General features: G+C 32.4%; 3 protein-coding genes across 4 annotated transcripts; 1 reads left to right on the forward strand and 2 right to left on the reverse strand.

The window, feature by feature from the left end:
* Positions 1-2,121: 2,121 nt before the first annotated feature.
* Positions 2,122-7,315, reverse strand: LOC108194063 (probable folate-biopterin transporter 2). The gene is made up of 6 exons (XM_017360967.2): positions 6,881-7,315; positions 6,210-6,789; positions 3,706-3,965; positions 3,522-3,617; positions 3,251-3,421; positions 2,122-2,876 (listed from the first exon to the last, which is right to left on the reverse strand). The coding sequence occupies exons 2-6, from the start codon at positions 6,574-6,576 to the stop codon at positions 2,274-2,276; spliced, it is 1,497 nt and encodes a 498-aa protein (XP_017216456.1). The 5' UTR covers positions 6,577-6,789; positions 6,881-7,315; the 3' UTR covers positions 2,122-2,273.
* Positions 7,316-7,447: 132 nt separating this feature from the next.
* Positions 7,448-13,502, reverse strand: LOC108204228 (probable folate-biopterin transporter 2). 2 transcript variants are annotated; one of them, XM_017373669.2, is made up of 6 exons: positions 13,341-13,502; positions 12,558-13,003; positions 9,389-9,648; positions 9,200-9,295; positions 8,924-9,094; positions 7,448-8,443 (listed from the first exon to the last, which is right to left on the reverse strand). In XM_017373669.2, exons 2-6 carry the CDS (start codon positions 12,922-12,924, stop codon positions 7,844-7,846), a joined length of 1,494 nt encoding a protein of 497 aa, XP_017229158.1. In that variant the 5' UTR covers positions 12,925-13,003; positions 13,341-13,502; the 3' UTR covers positions 7,448-7,843. The 2 variants fall into 2 exon arrangements, with proteins under 2 accessions (XP_017229158.1, XP_017229089.1); XM_017373600.2 differs by having other exon boundaries at positions 12,558-13,008; positions 13,341-13,500.
* Positions 13,503-14,619: 1,117 nt separating this feature from the next.
* Positions 14,620-15,175, forward strand: LOC108193637 (probable steroid-binding protein 3). Its single transcript, XM_017360381.2, has one exon. The coding sequence runs from the start codon at positions 14,698-14,700 to the stop codon at positions 14,998-15,000; it is 303 nt and encodes a 100-aa protein (XP_017215870.1). The 5' UTR covers positions 14,620-14,697; the 3' UTR covers positions 15,001-15,175.
* Positions 15,176-15,643: the final 468 nt, after the last annotated feature.

The following is a 15,643-nucleotide window of genomic DNA, read 5'->3' on the forward strand; positions in this document are numbered from 1 at the left end:
AAAGACTGCTCCAACAATGTCCTAGTGATGCCTTATATCACTAGGACAACTCCTTCAAGCCCCATATTTGAGGCACTCTCTCTTGCCCTATCCCATATTTTATAATAAATTTCTATCTACACTCTCTTTTATGTTTTAATGATGAAAGTGAACTTTTAATAATAAAATATTAAACAAATAGAGAAAATAAGGCACATTGTTGGAGTTGAAGTTGGTTGAATATGTCCTAAACTACTAGGACATAATTTTTTATATTATATATAGGACTTCAATTAGGACACTGTTGGACTTGCTCTTACTTCTTCCAAACTTATGATTTACAGCTAAAACTAGGACCCGAGTACCGACACATATTATTTATATTTTCATGTCACAATTTTGTGGTCTAAATTTTATAATTTTATAATTTGAAAAGGTTTTTCTCTTAAATTTTATTGTTAACATTATATGTTTTTATTTATGGTCCAATTTATGTTAACTTGTTTTCTAAAAATAAATCATTTATTCATGGGAAAATATTAAAATATGTATTTTAATTGTCAAATTTACCCAAACATATTTCAAATAAACAATAGTTCACGAAAAAAATATATTTCATAGTTCACGAAAAAAATATATTTCTTCAATATATGAAAAGTGTTTATACGGAATGTATTTCGATAAACTTGAAAAAATAAATATTTTCATATTTTTATAGATAAGTAATTTATTTCTAAAAAATAAAATAAGACAAACAAGATTATAAAATATAAATAGACAGCATTAACGACAAGTTTTAACATAATACCAATTTAGGACTACAAAATATAAGGATTATCAATTTTGAATTGTAAACTGTTACAAGAAGAAATATAAGTGCTTATTTGTGTTTGGGCCAAAATTAAGAATTATAAATTGTAACTAACTCTATTTTACATGTACGCGATAGTTTACACGCTAAATCATATTTTTATTTTTTTAATTGCACCGTAAACTCGCATTTTGTTAAATGGCAAAACTTTTATTCCCCGCTGCCGGAAGTTGGAAACAACTTATTAATAAAGTTGGCGTAAAAGATACTTATAAGCCAGAATATAATAAGTAGAAAATTCTAATATTTTAGTGACTTAATTTTATTTTTGAAATTTGATACAAATATATATACGACCACTATACAATATAATTTATAATCTTTTATTATAATAATAATAATGTAAGTTATAAATATCAATAAAAATAATCCAAACACATAAATTAAAAATTAATTTTCGCTTATAAATAACACATCTCACATATAAATAATAAACAATTCTTTTGAGTTGATCCTTCCTAATTCTTCCAAAACATATTTAAAATCGAACATTTTTTTTCTTTCTGAAACTAATTAAAATTGAATTATTAATCATTTAAAAATTTATTTTTATAATATTAATATATCTTGGAGATATAATTAAGTAATCAAATAAACATTATTATAATATAAAAAATTAACTCAAATTCTATTTCAGTTAAACAAGAGAGTGTTATCAGACTGTTATTTTAGAAACTAGAAACTACTCCTTCGATCACTGTTTATAACTACAGAAATTATTAGTTTCCATGTTGTTAATCACTATTTATACATAAATTCATCGGATTTTAATTTTAATAATTGAGAAAATTTACTTATAATTGATATCAGTGGGTGATTATTGATAATCAATTATAGTTATGATCAATTATAGTTGTATAAGGATGATAGCAAATGACGGGATGAAATGTGTGATGATGGTCAAATAGTCATCAGTAGTAACAAGTTAAGATGACAAGGTGATAGGCGAATCATGATTGTAAGTGACGGCGATAGTAGTGAAAGAGGTTGATAATGATGATAGGAGTTCCATAAATGTAGTATGATTGAAGATGATGATGACATACGTTGTATATATGTGTATTTATATATCTATATTTGTCAGATTTTGCATATATAAAATAGTGATTTCTGATATACAAATGAGTGATTTTTGTAGTTAAGAACAGTGATGAAAAATTATCCAGAGAATAGTTTCTAGTTTGTAAGCTAATTTAGTTTGCAGTGGAGAGTAAGCCCTATATATTAGGCAACCCAAATTAGGACTTGCAATTATATATAAGAACTTCAGGTGGATTTCAACATGAAAGAAGTTCAGTAAATTTATAGCTTGTGAACATGAATTAGAAGCTACTTAACTGTATGGAAGAAACATCTGAGTTGATTATAAATTCTCAGCCTGAGGGCAGTTTTGCCTCCATGAATAAATGTTGTATTTTGCTATCTAGTATCTACCCTCTGCATTCTTAACAAGGGAGACCAGTTCGATATCCTTGATGTCTGGAACATACTCTACTGCTTTTGCATCTTGTTCTTCACTTGGAAGAATAGATGAAGCTGGATCACCCCCTCCTACCAAAAAAAGTAGAGAGATTGGAACTAATCTTAGTACGTTTCGTATTAAAATGGCCAACCAAAGATTGTCAAATTGGGTCCTCGTGACATTTGTAAGATGGAGTAACAACCCTCCTCCCCATGTTGATGAGAAAACGCCAGCATTGTCAATAGACATTAGCAAGGCAAAGAATGTGCCTTCAATGCCGGAGGGACAGAGCTGCGAACTTAGGACAAGAAGGGGCATCCATTTTAATTTTGCAGTCATTTGGTAGATGCTTTCATCAATGACAGCAAATACGTAGTCAGGGATTCCCAGTTTTAAGTTTAGCCTTAAGACGAGAAACAGATCAAGCATCCCTGAAAGACCAAGTACTAACTGAGTCCAGAAGAGTAAACTCCTGAATGCATGATCTTTCAGACTATACTGATACAAGGTGGCGCCCAGAAGAGATCCCACCGAACCAATTGAGAGCATGTAACCAATTGCCTCCTATATGTAGAAAGGAAATCAACAAAATTAAGTCTAGCACTGATTTATATTTTGCTATATGGAGTGTTTTAATAATGAATTACCATAATATAAGCTCAAAAAAGCTAAACATATTATTTTGCATTCAGCAATGTTTGACATGGGTTAATGCATAGACAACTTGGACATGGGTTGTTATCTAATTTTTCTTGTTACAAGGACTAGAGATTAGTGTACAAATCATAATCTTTTGATTCTATACTAACTAAGTAATAAATGGGCCTCTTTCTCATGATCATACAGGCTGGTCTCTGAAACTAGAACTGTGTTGTAGCATTTCAAATTATGTATGGATGTGTCTGTCAGATATGGAAAGAGAATCTGAAAATTTATACCTTAGAAAAAGATGGACCATCTTTCGAATCAGTGTACCAGTAGAACATGCCTTCATATATGTTCAAGCTTAATGCAAAGGATAGATACATATATAAGCATGGTCTCCACACCTCTGGTAACATTAGTGTGTTCCACATTGAACTAGCTGCATCTAGAAATTTTTGACGTACCTGACAACAAAAAAGATTAAATCAAAGCCGAGGTTTAATAGATAAAAAGAAATATATATTTGTTCATTTGCCTATATATAAAAAAACGGATGCTGAATACCTGCCCATATGCAAAGTTAGGTGTATGTGGTTCCTTTAGCAAAAAGCCAACAAGTAACAGAAGCCCTGCTGGGATGGTTAACAAGCCGTAAACCCCCTGTAGCACATGAAGATTCAGAAAGTCATATATTTTTTAATCGGAGAAGCTAATTTAGTATATATACCAAAATAGAAATTGCACGAACCCTTGGGCCAATTAAATGAACAAATATTCCGCTTAAAGAAAACCCTATTAAAGCTCCAATTGAAGCACTTAGAGAGCATAAGCTTTGCATGTCGGCAGCAAGAACTGGATGGCTGCCACTTTTCTGAGCGACACAAGCATCAATGGTTACATCAGCGATTGCAACCCCAGCACTTCCTACTAATAAAGATAATAGTGCAAATAGAATATGCAGGTTTTTGTGCAACGATAGAAAGAGCATGGAGACAAGACCAAAAATGCCTGGAAAAACCATGGAGCAACATGTTAGTTTAAGAAACATATGGTAGCCTGAATCAAATATTATGCAAAATGTTAAGTACTTTAGTGGAGAAAAAAAGGTAACAATATGACTACATGATGATTATTCAATACTAGCTGGAAACTAATGTTCTGTCTCCTAGAGCCTAGAGGTAGTTGGACCAAGTTATACAACTAAAAAATGTTCTGGTTAAGATAGTTTTGCACTAAGAATATTAAAGGAAAGGAAGCTGGATAAGCGCGCTTGATGTCCAGCTCATGGTTTAACAAATAACGACATCTGTAATATTAAGATTGTGTCAGATCATAATTTCCAGACTCATATTAGATTAGTCATATTATTATTAGATATAGCAATAACAAAGTAAATATTCTATATTGGAGTGGGGAAGTATAAACACAAATATGATCATATTTAGGATATGATTTAGGAGAACTATGATCCGCAATAGACACAATTTACTTCCATCGTGATGGAGATGAGCAGAGTCACAGAGGCTAATTGAAGACATATAGTAAAAGAGGAGCAGAGAGAAGAGGAAGGACAAGAGTTATTTTGACTCATCCAAAGTGTTGATAACTTAAATTAGAAAAAGGTTTAGCAGTTGGATGCAGACTTGAGTTAGTTATGATCTTCGTTTTCAACTTCATATGAAGGCAATCTAAAGACATCACAAAGAGGTGACAAGGGGCAGATAACTGCATCATCGAGTAAGGTGTTATAAGAGTTTCAGTTAAGACAAAATGAAGGCTCATTTCGACCTTGTGCAAATTCCTATAGCCTGATTAAATGAAGTTGCTCAATATTTGAAAATGGATTTGGTAAGCGTTATAAGTTGGTTATATTTTTGATAATATATATATTCTGCTTTATATATATTACTGTCAAAAGGAAAAAAATGCACTTTCATACAATATGAAAATTGAAAACCTATACAACCAAAGAAGTTTAGTTAAGCAGTACAAAATGTCCTCCACATATCACAACAACGTTTATTTTTTTCTTGCTGTGTCTATGACAAATTGACAATCCTGCAATCATACTGATAACAGTTACGTTTTCCTTTGTCCAGGTAATCCTTAATTATCAATTTTATGAAGGTAAAATTCTAGTATACAAATATATTCTAACGTACAACAGTTTATATTTGTCCAAGAAACTTTAATTTTCTTTTCATATTGAATACTAATATTTGACAAGTAATCAAGAACTGGAAAGCCACGACCAACTGCAATGAATTTCTCTTTTCTTTTCTTGTCTTTTCTTATTTCTTCCTTGTCCTTATGCCGTCAAACTTTGTTCTTCTATAATTGCATCACCCCGCCACCATATCCAAATCCAACTGCAAGGTGTCCTACACTCGCACTTTTTTTTTTATTCTAAAGGGTAAGTATCACACTACCACTGGCAAATACTGATACTTAATGCCTAACTTGCAGACTAGGAAAAGTGAAGTTTGGGTCAATGTTAGCAGCTATTTTGGTGGTGAGAGTGGCTCAAGTACTGAGAATGGAGGCACCAGAAATGAGTAAAACTTGTTTAATTTTATGTAGGATATTAAAAATAATAAGGTGATGTAGCTAACATATGTTTGATGCTCGAATACTTGCTATGGAAATAAATTTGAGAAGAATTCTATTCTACATAAATACTAAAATTTATGGTAGATTGAGGTTGCAGAGCTTCTCTTTTAGGCCAGTCATCAATGGGTACTGCTCTTTCAAGGGCTTAAATTCATGTCTAGCTTTGCCATGTTGTACCTTTGAGTTGTTCCTCCAAACATAATTATAATTATCTTTTATATTATAAAATTTCTTTTGTGACATCCCCTAATATCTGAAGATATTGGGAAGATTGGTCATCGGATATAGTATTAGAGCTCAGGTATACCAAGAGGTTGAGCTCTGGTACTCCAACTATTTTACAAATTCTTAACTACACACAGAAGTAAATATTGCCACATTTCATCAAAAAGCTTCCTACTTATTTAACTTTAAATCCACTCCAATTCATCAGGAACAAAGTAACAAGTAAATTAATTTGCATATATTGATATTTTCTAACCTGCTTAGATGTTAGTTCTAAACTTATTCAGTCCGATCATTTGCTAAGTGCTCTACTAAATTTTGTACAAGGGACAGGAGAAGATTATAATTACTGTTAATTGTTCGGTAAAATCATCAATCAAAACAATTCTGTACATAATGCAACTTATCAATTAGTACCTGCAAATATGAAATAAGGCCTTCTACGATACCCAAAAACCGGTACAACGTCTGTGAGAAGGCCCCATATAGGTTTGACAAGCCAAGGAATATTAGTGATTCCAGAGTAAACTTGTGCTTCAGAAGGCTGAACTTTCTGCACATCCTTCATATAATACTCTGTGCCTACCCGTGCAAGAGCTCCTCCGAGTCCTTGACTTACTCCATAGACCATCAAAACTGCAAAAACAAACGTCCAGTGCATTTCAGTGACAAGCATTCTAAACCAATTAATTGGCCCCCAGAAACCGGCACTCGGCCCTTTATTGGATTCATAATGTTGAACTTCCTCTGCCTCACTTGATATTTGAAGTTCTTCCTCCACCATTACTTACTCCAGATGCTTTTTGAAAAAAAATTGACCCAGATTATCATTCCCCAAAAATCTTACAACATGTGAAAATGATAATAGCATACATATATCTACATCAAGCACTTTTTTGATAAGAGCCCTTAGTCTCTTACACATGCATGCCTCCACTAATGCTCGAACCTTGAACCTCGTGTTACGAAGAGAAGAGGGATATCACTGGCTGCAATACTAGAAATATGAAGATATGGCTGAGAAGAAAGAACACTGATAATGGGTGACAATGATTACAAAAAGTAGTAATAATTGTGATGATACATACTCAGATAAACTAGAGTTGATGTGAAGTTAGTAGCAAGAAACAAGAAAGTCAACTCAGACTAATGTATGATCTTGAAACTGAATTGCAGGCTTTTCTCAGATCTTAAAAGTTTGAGCTCTTCATCTAACCAAGTTGAAATCAGAAGTCAACCCTCCCACCTATCAGTAAAATTCATTCAAAGTGTTGCAGTTATATTTTGGAATGCACATTAGGGTATCCACATGAACTAAACACCTACAACTAAAAATACACAAAAACAACAAGAAGAAAAAAGGGCAGGCTGGGCAGCCTTCAATAAGTGTCACTGCAAAGAATATAATGAAAATATTTAGCATTGGATACAACTTGTGCCCACAATAAAATCAGTATCATCGACAACACTTTCACTTCTTTAGCTACGATGTTCACATGAAACAAAACCTACCCCTTCTCATATGAAACAAATGTCAAGTAACCAAATTGAGCCCCGCAGATCTTATAATTTTCAACACTCAACATTTAAATAAAACAATACTTCAAGATCGAGCTCTGATACTATGTTCACAGAGAAAAAGGCTCAGAAGGATCTTATACTCTTCAACAACCAATACACATATATGTTGTAACATTGTCAAATTATAATCGTTACAATAACAAATTATCCAACATATACTACAACATTGATACGAATGCTGAAAATTTGACATTCCTTCTACAGGTACGCTTTAATCAGGATTTACATCTAAATAGTAATTCTAAGCTGATTCTATGTAACTCTTCTGTTGAAAAAATTGTGTACAGTAACAGTGCAATGACATCTACAACAATTGACATCTGTACTCCCTAAGTAATTTTATGGGAGCAGAAGCTATAACCTGTAAAACAATTTAGGTTTAATTCATTATGAACTTTTGGCTAAGGTGGTCATGACCTCAACGTATACAGGACCGTGATTTCTTTCCCCCATGATAGCAATATAAGAGTCTAACGACCATCTGCACTGTTAACAAGGGAGACAAGTTCAATATCCTTCGAGTCGGGAACATCCTCGACTGCTTTTGCATCGTGTGGTTCATTTGGAAGAATCGATGAAGCTGGATCACCCCTTGATACCAAAAATAGCAGAGTGAGTGGAGCTAATCTTAGGACGTTTCGTATTAAAATAGCCAGCCAAAGATTATCAAAGCGAGTTCTCGTAACATTCATAAGATGAAGTAACAATCCTCCTCCCCATGTCGATGAAAAAAGTCCAGCATTGTCAATAGACATGAGCAAGGCAAAGAAAGTGCCTTCAATCCCAGGGGGACAAAGCTTTGAGCTTAGGACAAGAAGAGGCATCCATTTTAGTGTGGCAGTCATTCGGTAGATACTTTCGTCAATCACAGCAAATAAGTAGTCAGGAATTCCGAATTTTAAGTTTAGCCGTAAAACGAGAACGAAATCAAGCATCCCTGACAGACCAAGTACTAATTGAGCCCAGAAGAGTATATTTCTGAATGGATGATCTTTAAGACCATACTGATACATAAAGGCCCCAAGAAGAGATCCCACCGAGCCAATTGAGAGCATGTAACCAATTGCCTCCTAAATAAAGTTAATCAACAGATAAGGCACGGTGTTACATATACTCTTTTAACTATAAAAAAAAACAGAATGTAACATAGAATTAGAATACAACATAGAAGAAGCTTAACATAAAAATATCAGAATATAACATATAAGAAGCTAAGCATCATATTGTGCATCAAACAATCTTTTACCCTTCTGCCAACAAGAATTGGCAATCATGTACTTGGTGACATGACACATCAATGATCTCAGACACTTTCTCATAGTTAAATTCCTGTGAAGGTATTTATTTTTGTCACAAGGACAAATTTACTGTAAGCTGTACATATCTCAATCCTTACTTATGTTTTAATCAAGTAAACTTCGCTCATCTTTCTCATGATCATAAATATCATAGTTGGTCTTGAATAATAGGGATGCACCTTAGCGCCTCAAATTATTTTAATGATGTGTCAGGCAAATGTAAATCGAATTTATAGACAGAAGCTTAATAACCTTTGAGAAAGTTGGGCCATCCTTTGAATCAGTGTACCAGTAGAACATGCCTTCATATATGTTCAAACTCAATGCGAAGGATAAATACATATATAAACATGGTCTCCATACATCAGGGTATTTTAGTGTGTTCCACATGGAACTAGCTGCATCTTGAAATTTTACATGTACCTGATTATAAAGTGAATATCATAAATTCGGAACAAAAAAAAACACAGAGGGGATAATTTTAAGTTTCAAAAGATGAAAAGTTATATATAATGAGAGGCAATGTACCTGTCCATATGCGAAGTTATGTATAGGGGGTTCCTTGAGCACAAAGCCAACAACTAGTAGAAGACCTGCTGGGATGGTTAACAATCCATAGACCCCCTGTTGCACAAGAAAATATAAGACATTCTATATACAGGAATCCAAATAACACCAATATACTTTTATATGTCAAACTAAAAAAGTAGCACAAACCCTTGGCCCAATTAAGTGAACAAATATCCCGCTTATAGAGAATCCTACTAAAGCTCCAATTGAAGTACTCAGGGAGCATAAGCTTTGCATGTCAGCAGCAAACGAAGGATGACTGCCACTTTTCTGAGCCACACAAGCATCAATGGTCACATCGGCTATTGCAACCCCAGTACTCCCTACTAATAAAGACAGTAGTGCAAATGCAATATGCAGGCTTTTGTGCAATGATAGAAAGAGCATGGAAATAAGGCCAAAAATGCCTGAAAATAATATAAAGCAACATATTAGTTTATAAATTCAGCTAAGAAAATGATAGCACAACTTAAAAATTATGCAAAAACGTAATATGCACCATTTGTGAGCATTTCCATGAGAAAGCAAACTGAAAGAGAACAATATGAAGATATGGTAATACTTTATAGTAAAATTTATGGCCAATCTCCTAGCTGTAGTTGGAGCTAGCTATTGCCTATGAATATAAATAATGTTCCAGCATAAAGTATTTGTACTTTGAAGTTCCTTGGTAGGAAATCTGGATAAGTGGGTCCTACTACTGTGTTTGCATATCATGGCATTCCCTAAAATTGAGATTGACATTATTCACTTGACTTCAGACTAAAATAAATCTTGTTGCATTGTTTAAAAAAATCATAATTTTCACTCATAAAGGTTAGTCATACTATTTTTAGATGAAGCGATGAATGAAGTTAAGTTCTATATTGGTGCGGACGATGGTAAACAAAAGCATGATGATATCTAGGACATGTGATGCCACTGGACGCTATACGATGGACAAGTTAAATACACTACATTAGAGATGAGCAGAATTATGGTTAAATTGGAATAGGGCTAAATATCAAAGTGGTCACTGAAGTGGAGGTAATATATCACTTTGCTCACTAATCTTATCAGGGTCTCATTTCAATCATTAAAGTCACAATAAATATCAATCAAGTACCTCCAAATTTCAGTTCAAGGAGTAAAAAATATTATTTATAGAGTTTGACACATTATTTTTGAATACTACCACAACCAAGTAAAAGGTTATGACTTCTACTATTTATGATAATATATTTAGATTTTTTAAATTTTATTTACTATTTATTTTTTTATTATATTAATACATTTTTTTGTTTTAATTAAAAATAAATACCAAATAAAATTGATAAAATCTAAATATATTGTCATAAATATTATAAGTCATAACCTTTCAATTGGTTGTGGTAGTATTCAAAAATAATGTGTCAAACTCTCTAAATAATATTTTTACACCTTGAACTGAAATTTTGAGGTAGTTGATTGATATTTACTGTGACTTTAATGATTGAAATGAGACCCCAATAAAATTAGTGAGCAAAGTGATATATGACCTCCACTTCAGTGACCATTTTGATATTTAACCCAATTGGAATATAAGTTGAAAAAGGAGCAGGAAGAAGAAGAGTAAACTTGCCAAATAAGAAAAGAGAGGAGCAAATTGAGTATTTTTAAAGATGACTTAAACTAAGAACAAGTTTGTCAGATGGATATAGACTCTTGTTAAGCAATCCGAATCGTGATAACCAGCTTCATTTTGAGGCATATGAGGACATTGCAGTTGAGTTTTTTTATGAGGCACAGATAGATGGCATCATTGGGAAAAATGTTTTTAAAGTTTCAGTGTTAACAACATCAGGTCGATTCAAACCTCAGGCACATTAGCCTTGTTAAGTGTCTACACAAGCCCACGGTAAAAGCAGCCATGAAACACATAATTTTATACGATGTTTGAAGTTTCTTAATACATGGAAGTTCATTTGCTAGGCCTTGGTCATCTTTTTCTTCTTTTTGATAATTTTGAGGTATTGCTGCATCTTTATGTGACATATTTCACTTTCCCAAAAAAAAAAATGTATTCTTGAAAACAAGCAAGAATAAAAAAGCTATACAAATAAGAAGTTTAGTTAAATGGCGCTAAAAGCCCTCTATAAGACCACTTTGTCTAACTTATTCTTGAATGTCAAATACATTGATAACCTTTCTGAAACTATAGTGATAATACTCTTTTTTGTTAACTATATACCTAGTTATCAACGTTACTCCGCTGAAGGGCTACTACACGCCTATTGCATTGACAAACTGTCAACAGAAGGAAAACAAACATGGTATAACATATAGCAACTAAAATACTAATCTGGTTCATGGTCTTCATTAGACCAATAAGCTTTATGTTTTTTCCTATATGTATCCTATTGTTCTGAATCAACTTCTTTATTTTTCCTTTTTCTGCCTTTTCGTATGCCACTAAATTACTTTGTTTAACATTGGTCACATAATCTGTTCAAAAAGATACAGCAGCTGTGAACCAAATAACTTTTTGATTTCGAATTCAACTCTAATTTTATATATTGCCCAGAATAAATGCATATGTACATATCTACAATATTAGTTCTAAACTTGTAGTGCCTCATAATTACTTAAGAGGTTAAATATCAAAGTGGTCACTAAAATAGAGGTCATATATTACTTTTCTCATCGTTTCATTTGAATTCACTAAAGTCATAATAAATATCAAACAAGTGCCTCAATATGTGTTTATAGAGTAAAAATAATATTTTTTTGAATTCTACACATTTTTTTAAATTTTATCACTATCAAGTAAAAAGCTGTGAATTCTAATCCAAATAATATATTGCTAGATTTTACAAAAGATATTTACTATTTATTTTTTATTAAAACAAAGAAAATAACAACGATACTAAAAATAAATAATAAATATTTTTTTAAATTTAAATATATCATCTAAAATACTAGAATCCACAACTTTTTACTTGGTTGTGATAACATTCGAGAAAAATGTGTAGAACTCAATAAATATTATTGTTACTACCCGAGCACATATTTGGACACATATTTGGAGGTACTGATATATATATTATGACTTATGTGATTCAAATGCCCCATTAAGATCAAAATCTATGAGTAAAATGATATATGACCTTCAGTTCAATAACCACTTTGATATTAAAACCATTACAAAAATTCTGTATAATGGACAAGGACAACAGAGGATTGTAGTTATCAGTAGCTTACTTGTTCAGCAGAATCAATGAAAACAATTCAGTACATTAATCAAGTTTTATAAAAACTAACTGAACTGATGCTAAAACACAATTTTATCAATACTTACCTGCAAATATAAAATAAGGCCTTCTACGGTACCCAAAAACCGGTACAACATCTGTAAGAAGGCCCCATAGAGGCTTGACTAACCAAGGAATATTAGTGATTCCGGAGTAAACTTGTGCTTCAGAAGGCTGAACTTTCTGCACATCCTTCATATAATACTCTGTGCCTACCCGAGCAAGCGCTCCTCCAAGTCCTTGACTAACTCCATACACCATCAAAACCCCGAAAACAAAACTCCAATGCATTTCCACACAAAGCACCCGAAACCAATTAATTGGTCCCCAGAAACAACCACTGATCCCTTTCTTGGGCTCATAATGTTGAACTTCCTCAGCCTCACTCGAAATTGGAAGTTCTTCCTCCACCATCACTTGCTCACAAACTAGTCCACTTCAAAGTTAACAAGTATCCTCACAAGTGTTACAACATCTTAACTGAATTCTTGACCTTTGCTACAATATATACACAAGTGTAAATACAGTTAAGGGTAAGGAGGTGATGATATTGAGTCAAATTTATCACAAAAAGCCAATGATGATAAGTATGATGAAACAGTAAGTCAACAAAGTCAACTAAAACTAAAAAATGGGATCTTGAAACAAAAAAACAGACTTGTCACAGATCTTGAAAATTTGCAGAGGCCTTTGCTTCTAACCAAGTTATGTATAAAAGTCAACAGCCCTCCTCAAGAAATGTTGAGTAAAAGGTATTCAAAGTGTTGCAGTAATTTATTGAATGAAGATTTGTGTGCCCATATGAACCAAACACTTAACTATAAAAGTACCTTGTTGTGAGCAAATGAACTTGTTGATCTCAAAGTAAGTATGCAACAGAAATAAGAAGAAAAGAATACAATGGCAGCCTTCAAGAGGTTTCACTGAAATGGTCTGTCTTGTCTTCCTTTAAACATTGTTTTGTTGCAAATACTCTTTTTCAAACACCTCTGCGTATAATTGTATTTTTTTCTCTTTAGTATTTGAAAAAAGCATTTTTGTTCGTAGTTGAAAAGGCACATTGTCCATAATAAATGGAGGTATTTAAAGTTATATAAAATAATCAATATTACATTAAATATTTATAAAAATATCACTTTATCTTTTTTTAATTTTTTTTACTATATTCTGATTCTGATTTTTTAAAAAAAAAAGAGAATTTGTGATTATAAATTTAACTAATTGTAACTTGTAGTCAAATACAGCTAAAAGAATAATTTTTTTTATTTCGATTCTAAATTTAAGAATTCATGATTTGGATTTTAATTTTGACATAACAAGTTTTAGAGTTTAGCTTTTCATATTGAAAATTAGATTTAAGAAATTGAAATTTATTATTTAATTTTTATGTTATGAAATTTAGTATTTAACATGCATAAAAATGTCTAACCAATGAAAATCGATAATTTAACGGAAACTAAATTTGATAGTGTGTATACATGAAAAAAAATTAGAAAAGACTTTTTAAATTAAATTAGATTTTAAATTTGTATTTGGAATTGATTTCTATTATCTATGATTGCAGGCAATTTTGTATTTCAAGAAAAAATAGAAAAACTTTTACGAACGCTACATCGTGCTGTGTTTTGAATATTTATAAAAAACGCTATATTGTGTAGCGTTCTGTTAGGTTTAAAAAAACAAGCACGCTTTTTGTTATATTGTGTAGCGTTCAGTTAGGTTTAAAAGAACAAGCACGCTTTTTGTTAGGTTAATCCTAATATAGTTTTTTGACGGGATTAAAACACCAAAACTCTATATAATCCAATGTTTTTTCTCATTCCAACTTTGTTATTCTTGACATTATTGGGGGTCATTTTTTTCAATTCTGTTACTCTTTGGCATTATTTTCAGAATTTGTGAGATTTGGTATCATTTTTCGATTAATCAAGAGCAAAACGGAGAAAACAATATATTTTTCAAAAAACTCTTTTTATATTTAATATTATAATTAAAATATATTTGGAAAATAAGCTGTATTTTGAGGCTTTTTTAACGCTGAATTATGGGCAGCAACACAAAGCACACCACCATTCAAGTTGCTGTACGCTTACAAAAGTTGAATATGATCCGTAAAACAGTACACTCACACATATCTATCCGTATCATTAGAAGAAAAAGAAGAAAAAAAAGGAGAGCAAAGAAGCAATGGAGATCTCAATTCAGCAGCTTAATCAATACAATGGCACAGACCCATCAAAACCCATTTACGTAGCTATAAAGGGTCGTATCTTCGATGTCACTACCGGCAATTCTTTCTACGGTCCCGGCGGTTCTTACTCCATGTTTGCCGGCAAAGATGCTACGAGGGCTCTTGCTAAAATGAGCAAAAATGAAGAAGATGTTATTGCCTCTGTTGATGGTCTCACTGACAAAGAATTGGGTGTTCTTGCTGATTGGGAGAAGAAGTTTGAAGCTAAGTACCCTGTTGTTGGCCGTGTTGTGTCTTAATTATATATACATATCTGTGTGTCTCTGTTTCTCTTCTTCTTTTGGTGATTGGTATTGTATTTGATGGTGGATTATGAATGTTAAATGTGCTGTCTTTGGATAGATATCACTTTGAATGGATGGGATGTTGTATAATGTTGTTTTAATGAATAAATGGATTCGGATGTGTTTGATATACCCTTGTTCTTTACTTTTTTTAATTTTTACTAATCGGGTATTGTGATAAATGTTAATTTAGTTTAAGGTTTGTATAGGTGTTGCCCCTTTTTACTGTATAGGATTTGCTCTTAGAAAGTGTAGCATCTTCGAAGGTGATAAATTGTGTCTGGACTGCATATCTTGTGAAGTTCTTGGTTATACACATACCTGATTAGACGAGTTCTTATGAACACTTTTTCTGCAAGGAGGTGTGACTCTCACATTCACATGTTGAGAATGATGTTCCTCCTTTACCTGATACATATGTTGGGAATTCGTATTGGTAATTTGGACCCTCGTTTTGGATTGTGATATTTTTGGGCCATTGTCAAAAGTGTGGTTTTATTTTTCATTATTTCTGATTCATAGAAAGATTTGTGGTTTTCTCTATTTTTGAAGTATATATGGGAGTTTGTTGTTGAGAGCGCTGGCAAAATATTTAGGC

The sequence above is a fragment of the Daucus carota genome, chromosome 1 (genome assembly GCF_001625215.2).
Source record: "Daucus carota subsp. sativus chromosome 1, DH1 v3.0, whole genome shotgun sequence".
Classification (NCBI taxonomy): domain Eukaryota; kingdom Viridiplantae; phylum Streptophyta; class Magnoliopsida; order Apiales; family Apiaceae; genus Daucus; species Daucus carota.

What these genes read in the sequence shown, in the direction of transcription:
- LOC108193637 (XM_017360381.2), top strand. Translation starts at nt 14,698, where the DNA reads ATGGAGATCTCAATTCAGCAGCTTAATCAATACAATGGCACAGACCCA.
- LOC108204228 (XM_017373669.2), bottom strand. Translation starts at nt 12,924, where the DNA reads ATGGTGGAGGAAGAACTTCCAATTTCGAGTGAGGCTGAGGAAGTTCAA. An exon ending in ATAACTTCGCATATGGACAG is followed by an intron (nt 9,095 to 9,199) that starts GTACATTGCCTC and finishes CTTTATAATCAG; the next exon opens with GTACATGTAAAATTTCAAGA. An exon ending in ATGGCCCAACTTTCTCAAAG is followed by an intron (nt 8,444 to 8,923) that starts GTTATTAAGCTT and finishes AACTTTATTTAG; the next exon opens with GAGGCAATTGGTTACATGCT.
- LOC108194063 (XM_017360967.2), bottom strand. Translation starts at nt 6,576, where the DNA reads ATGGTGGAGGAAGAACTTCAAATATCAAGTGAGGCAGAGGAAGTTCAA. An exon ending in TTCATTTAATTGGCCCAAGG is followed by an intron (nt 3,618 to 3,705) that starts GTTCGTGCAATT and finishes CATGTGCTACAG; the next exon opens with GGGGTTTACGGCTTGTTAAC. An exon ending in ATGGTCCATCTTTTTCTAAG is followed by an intron (nt 2,877 to 3,250) that starts GTATAAATTTTC and finishes TTCTACATATAG; the next exon opens with GAGGCAATTGGTTACATGCT.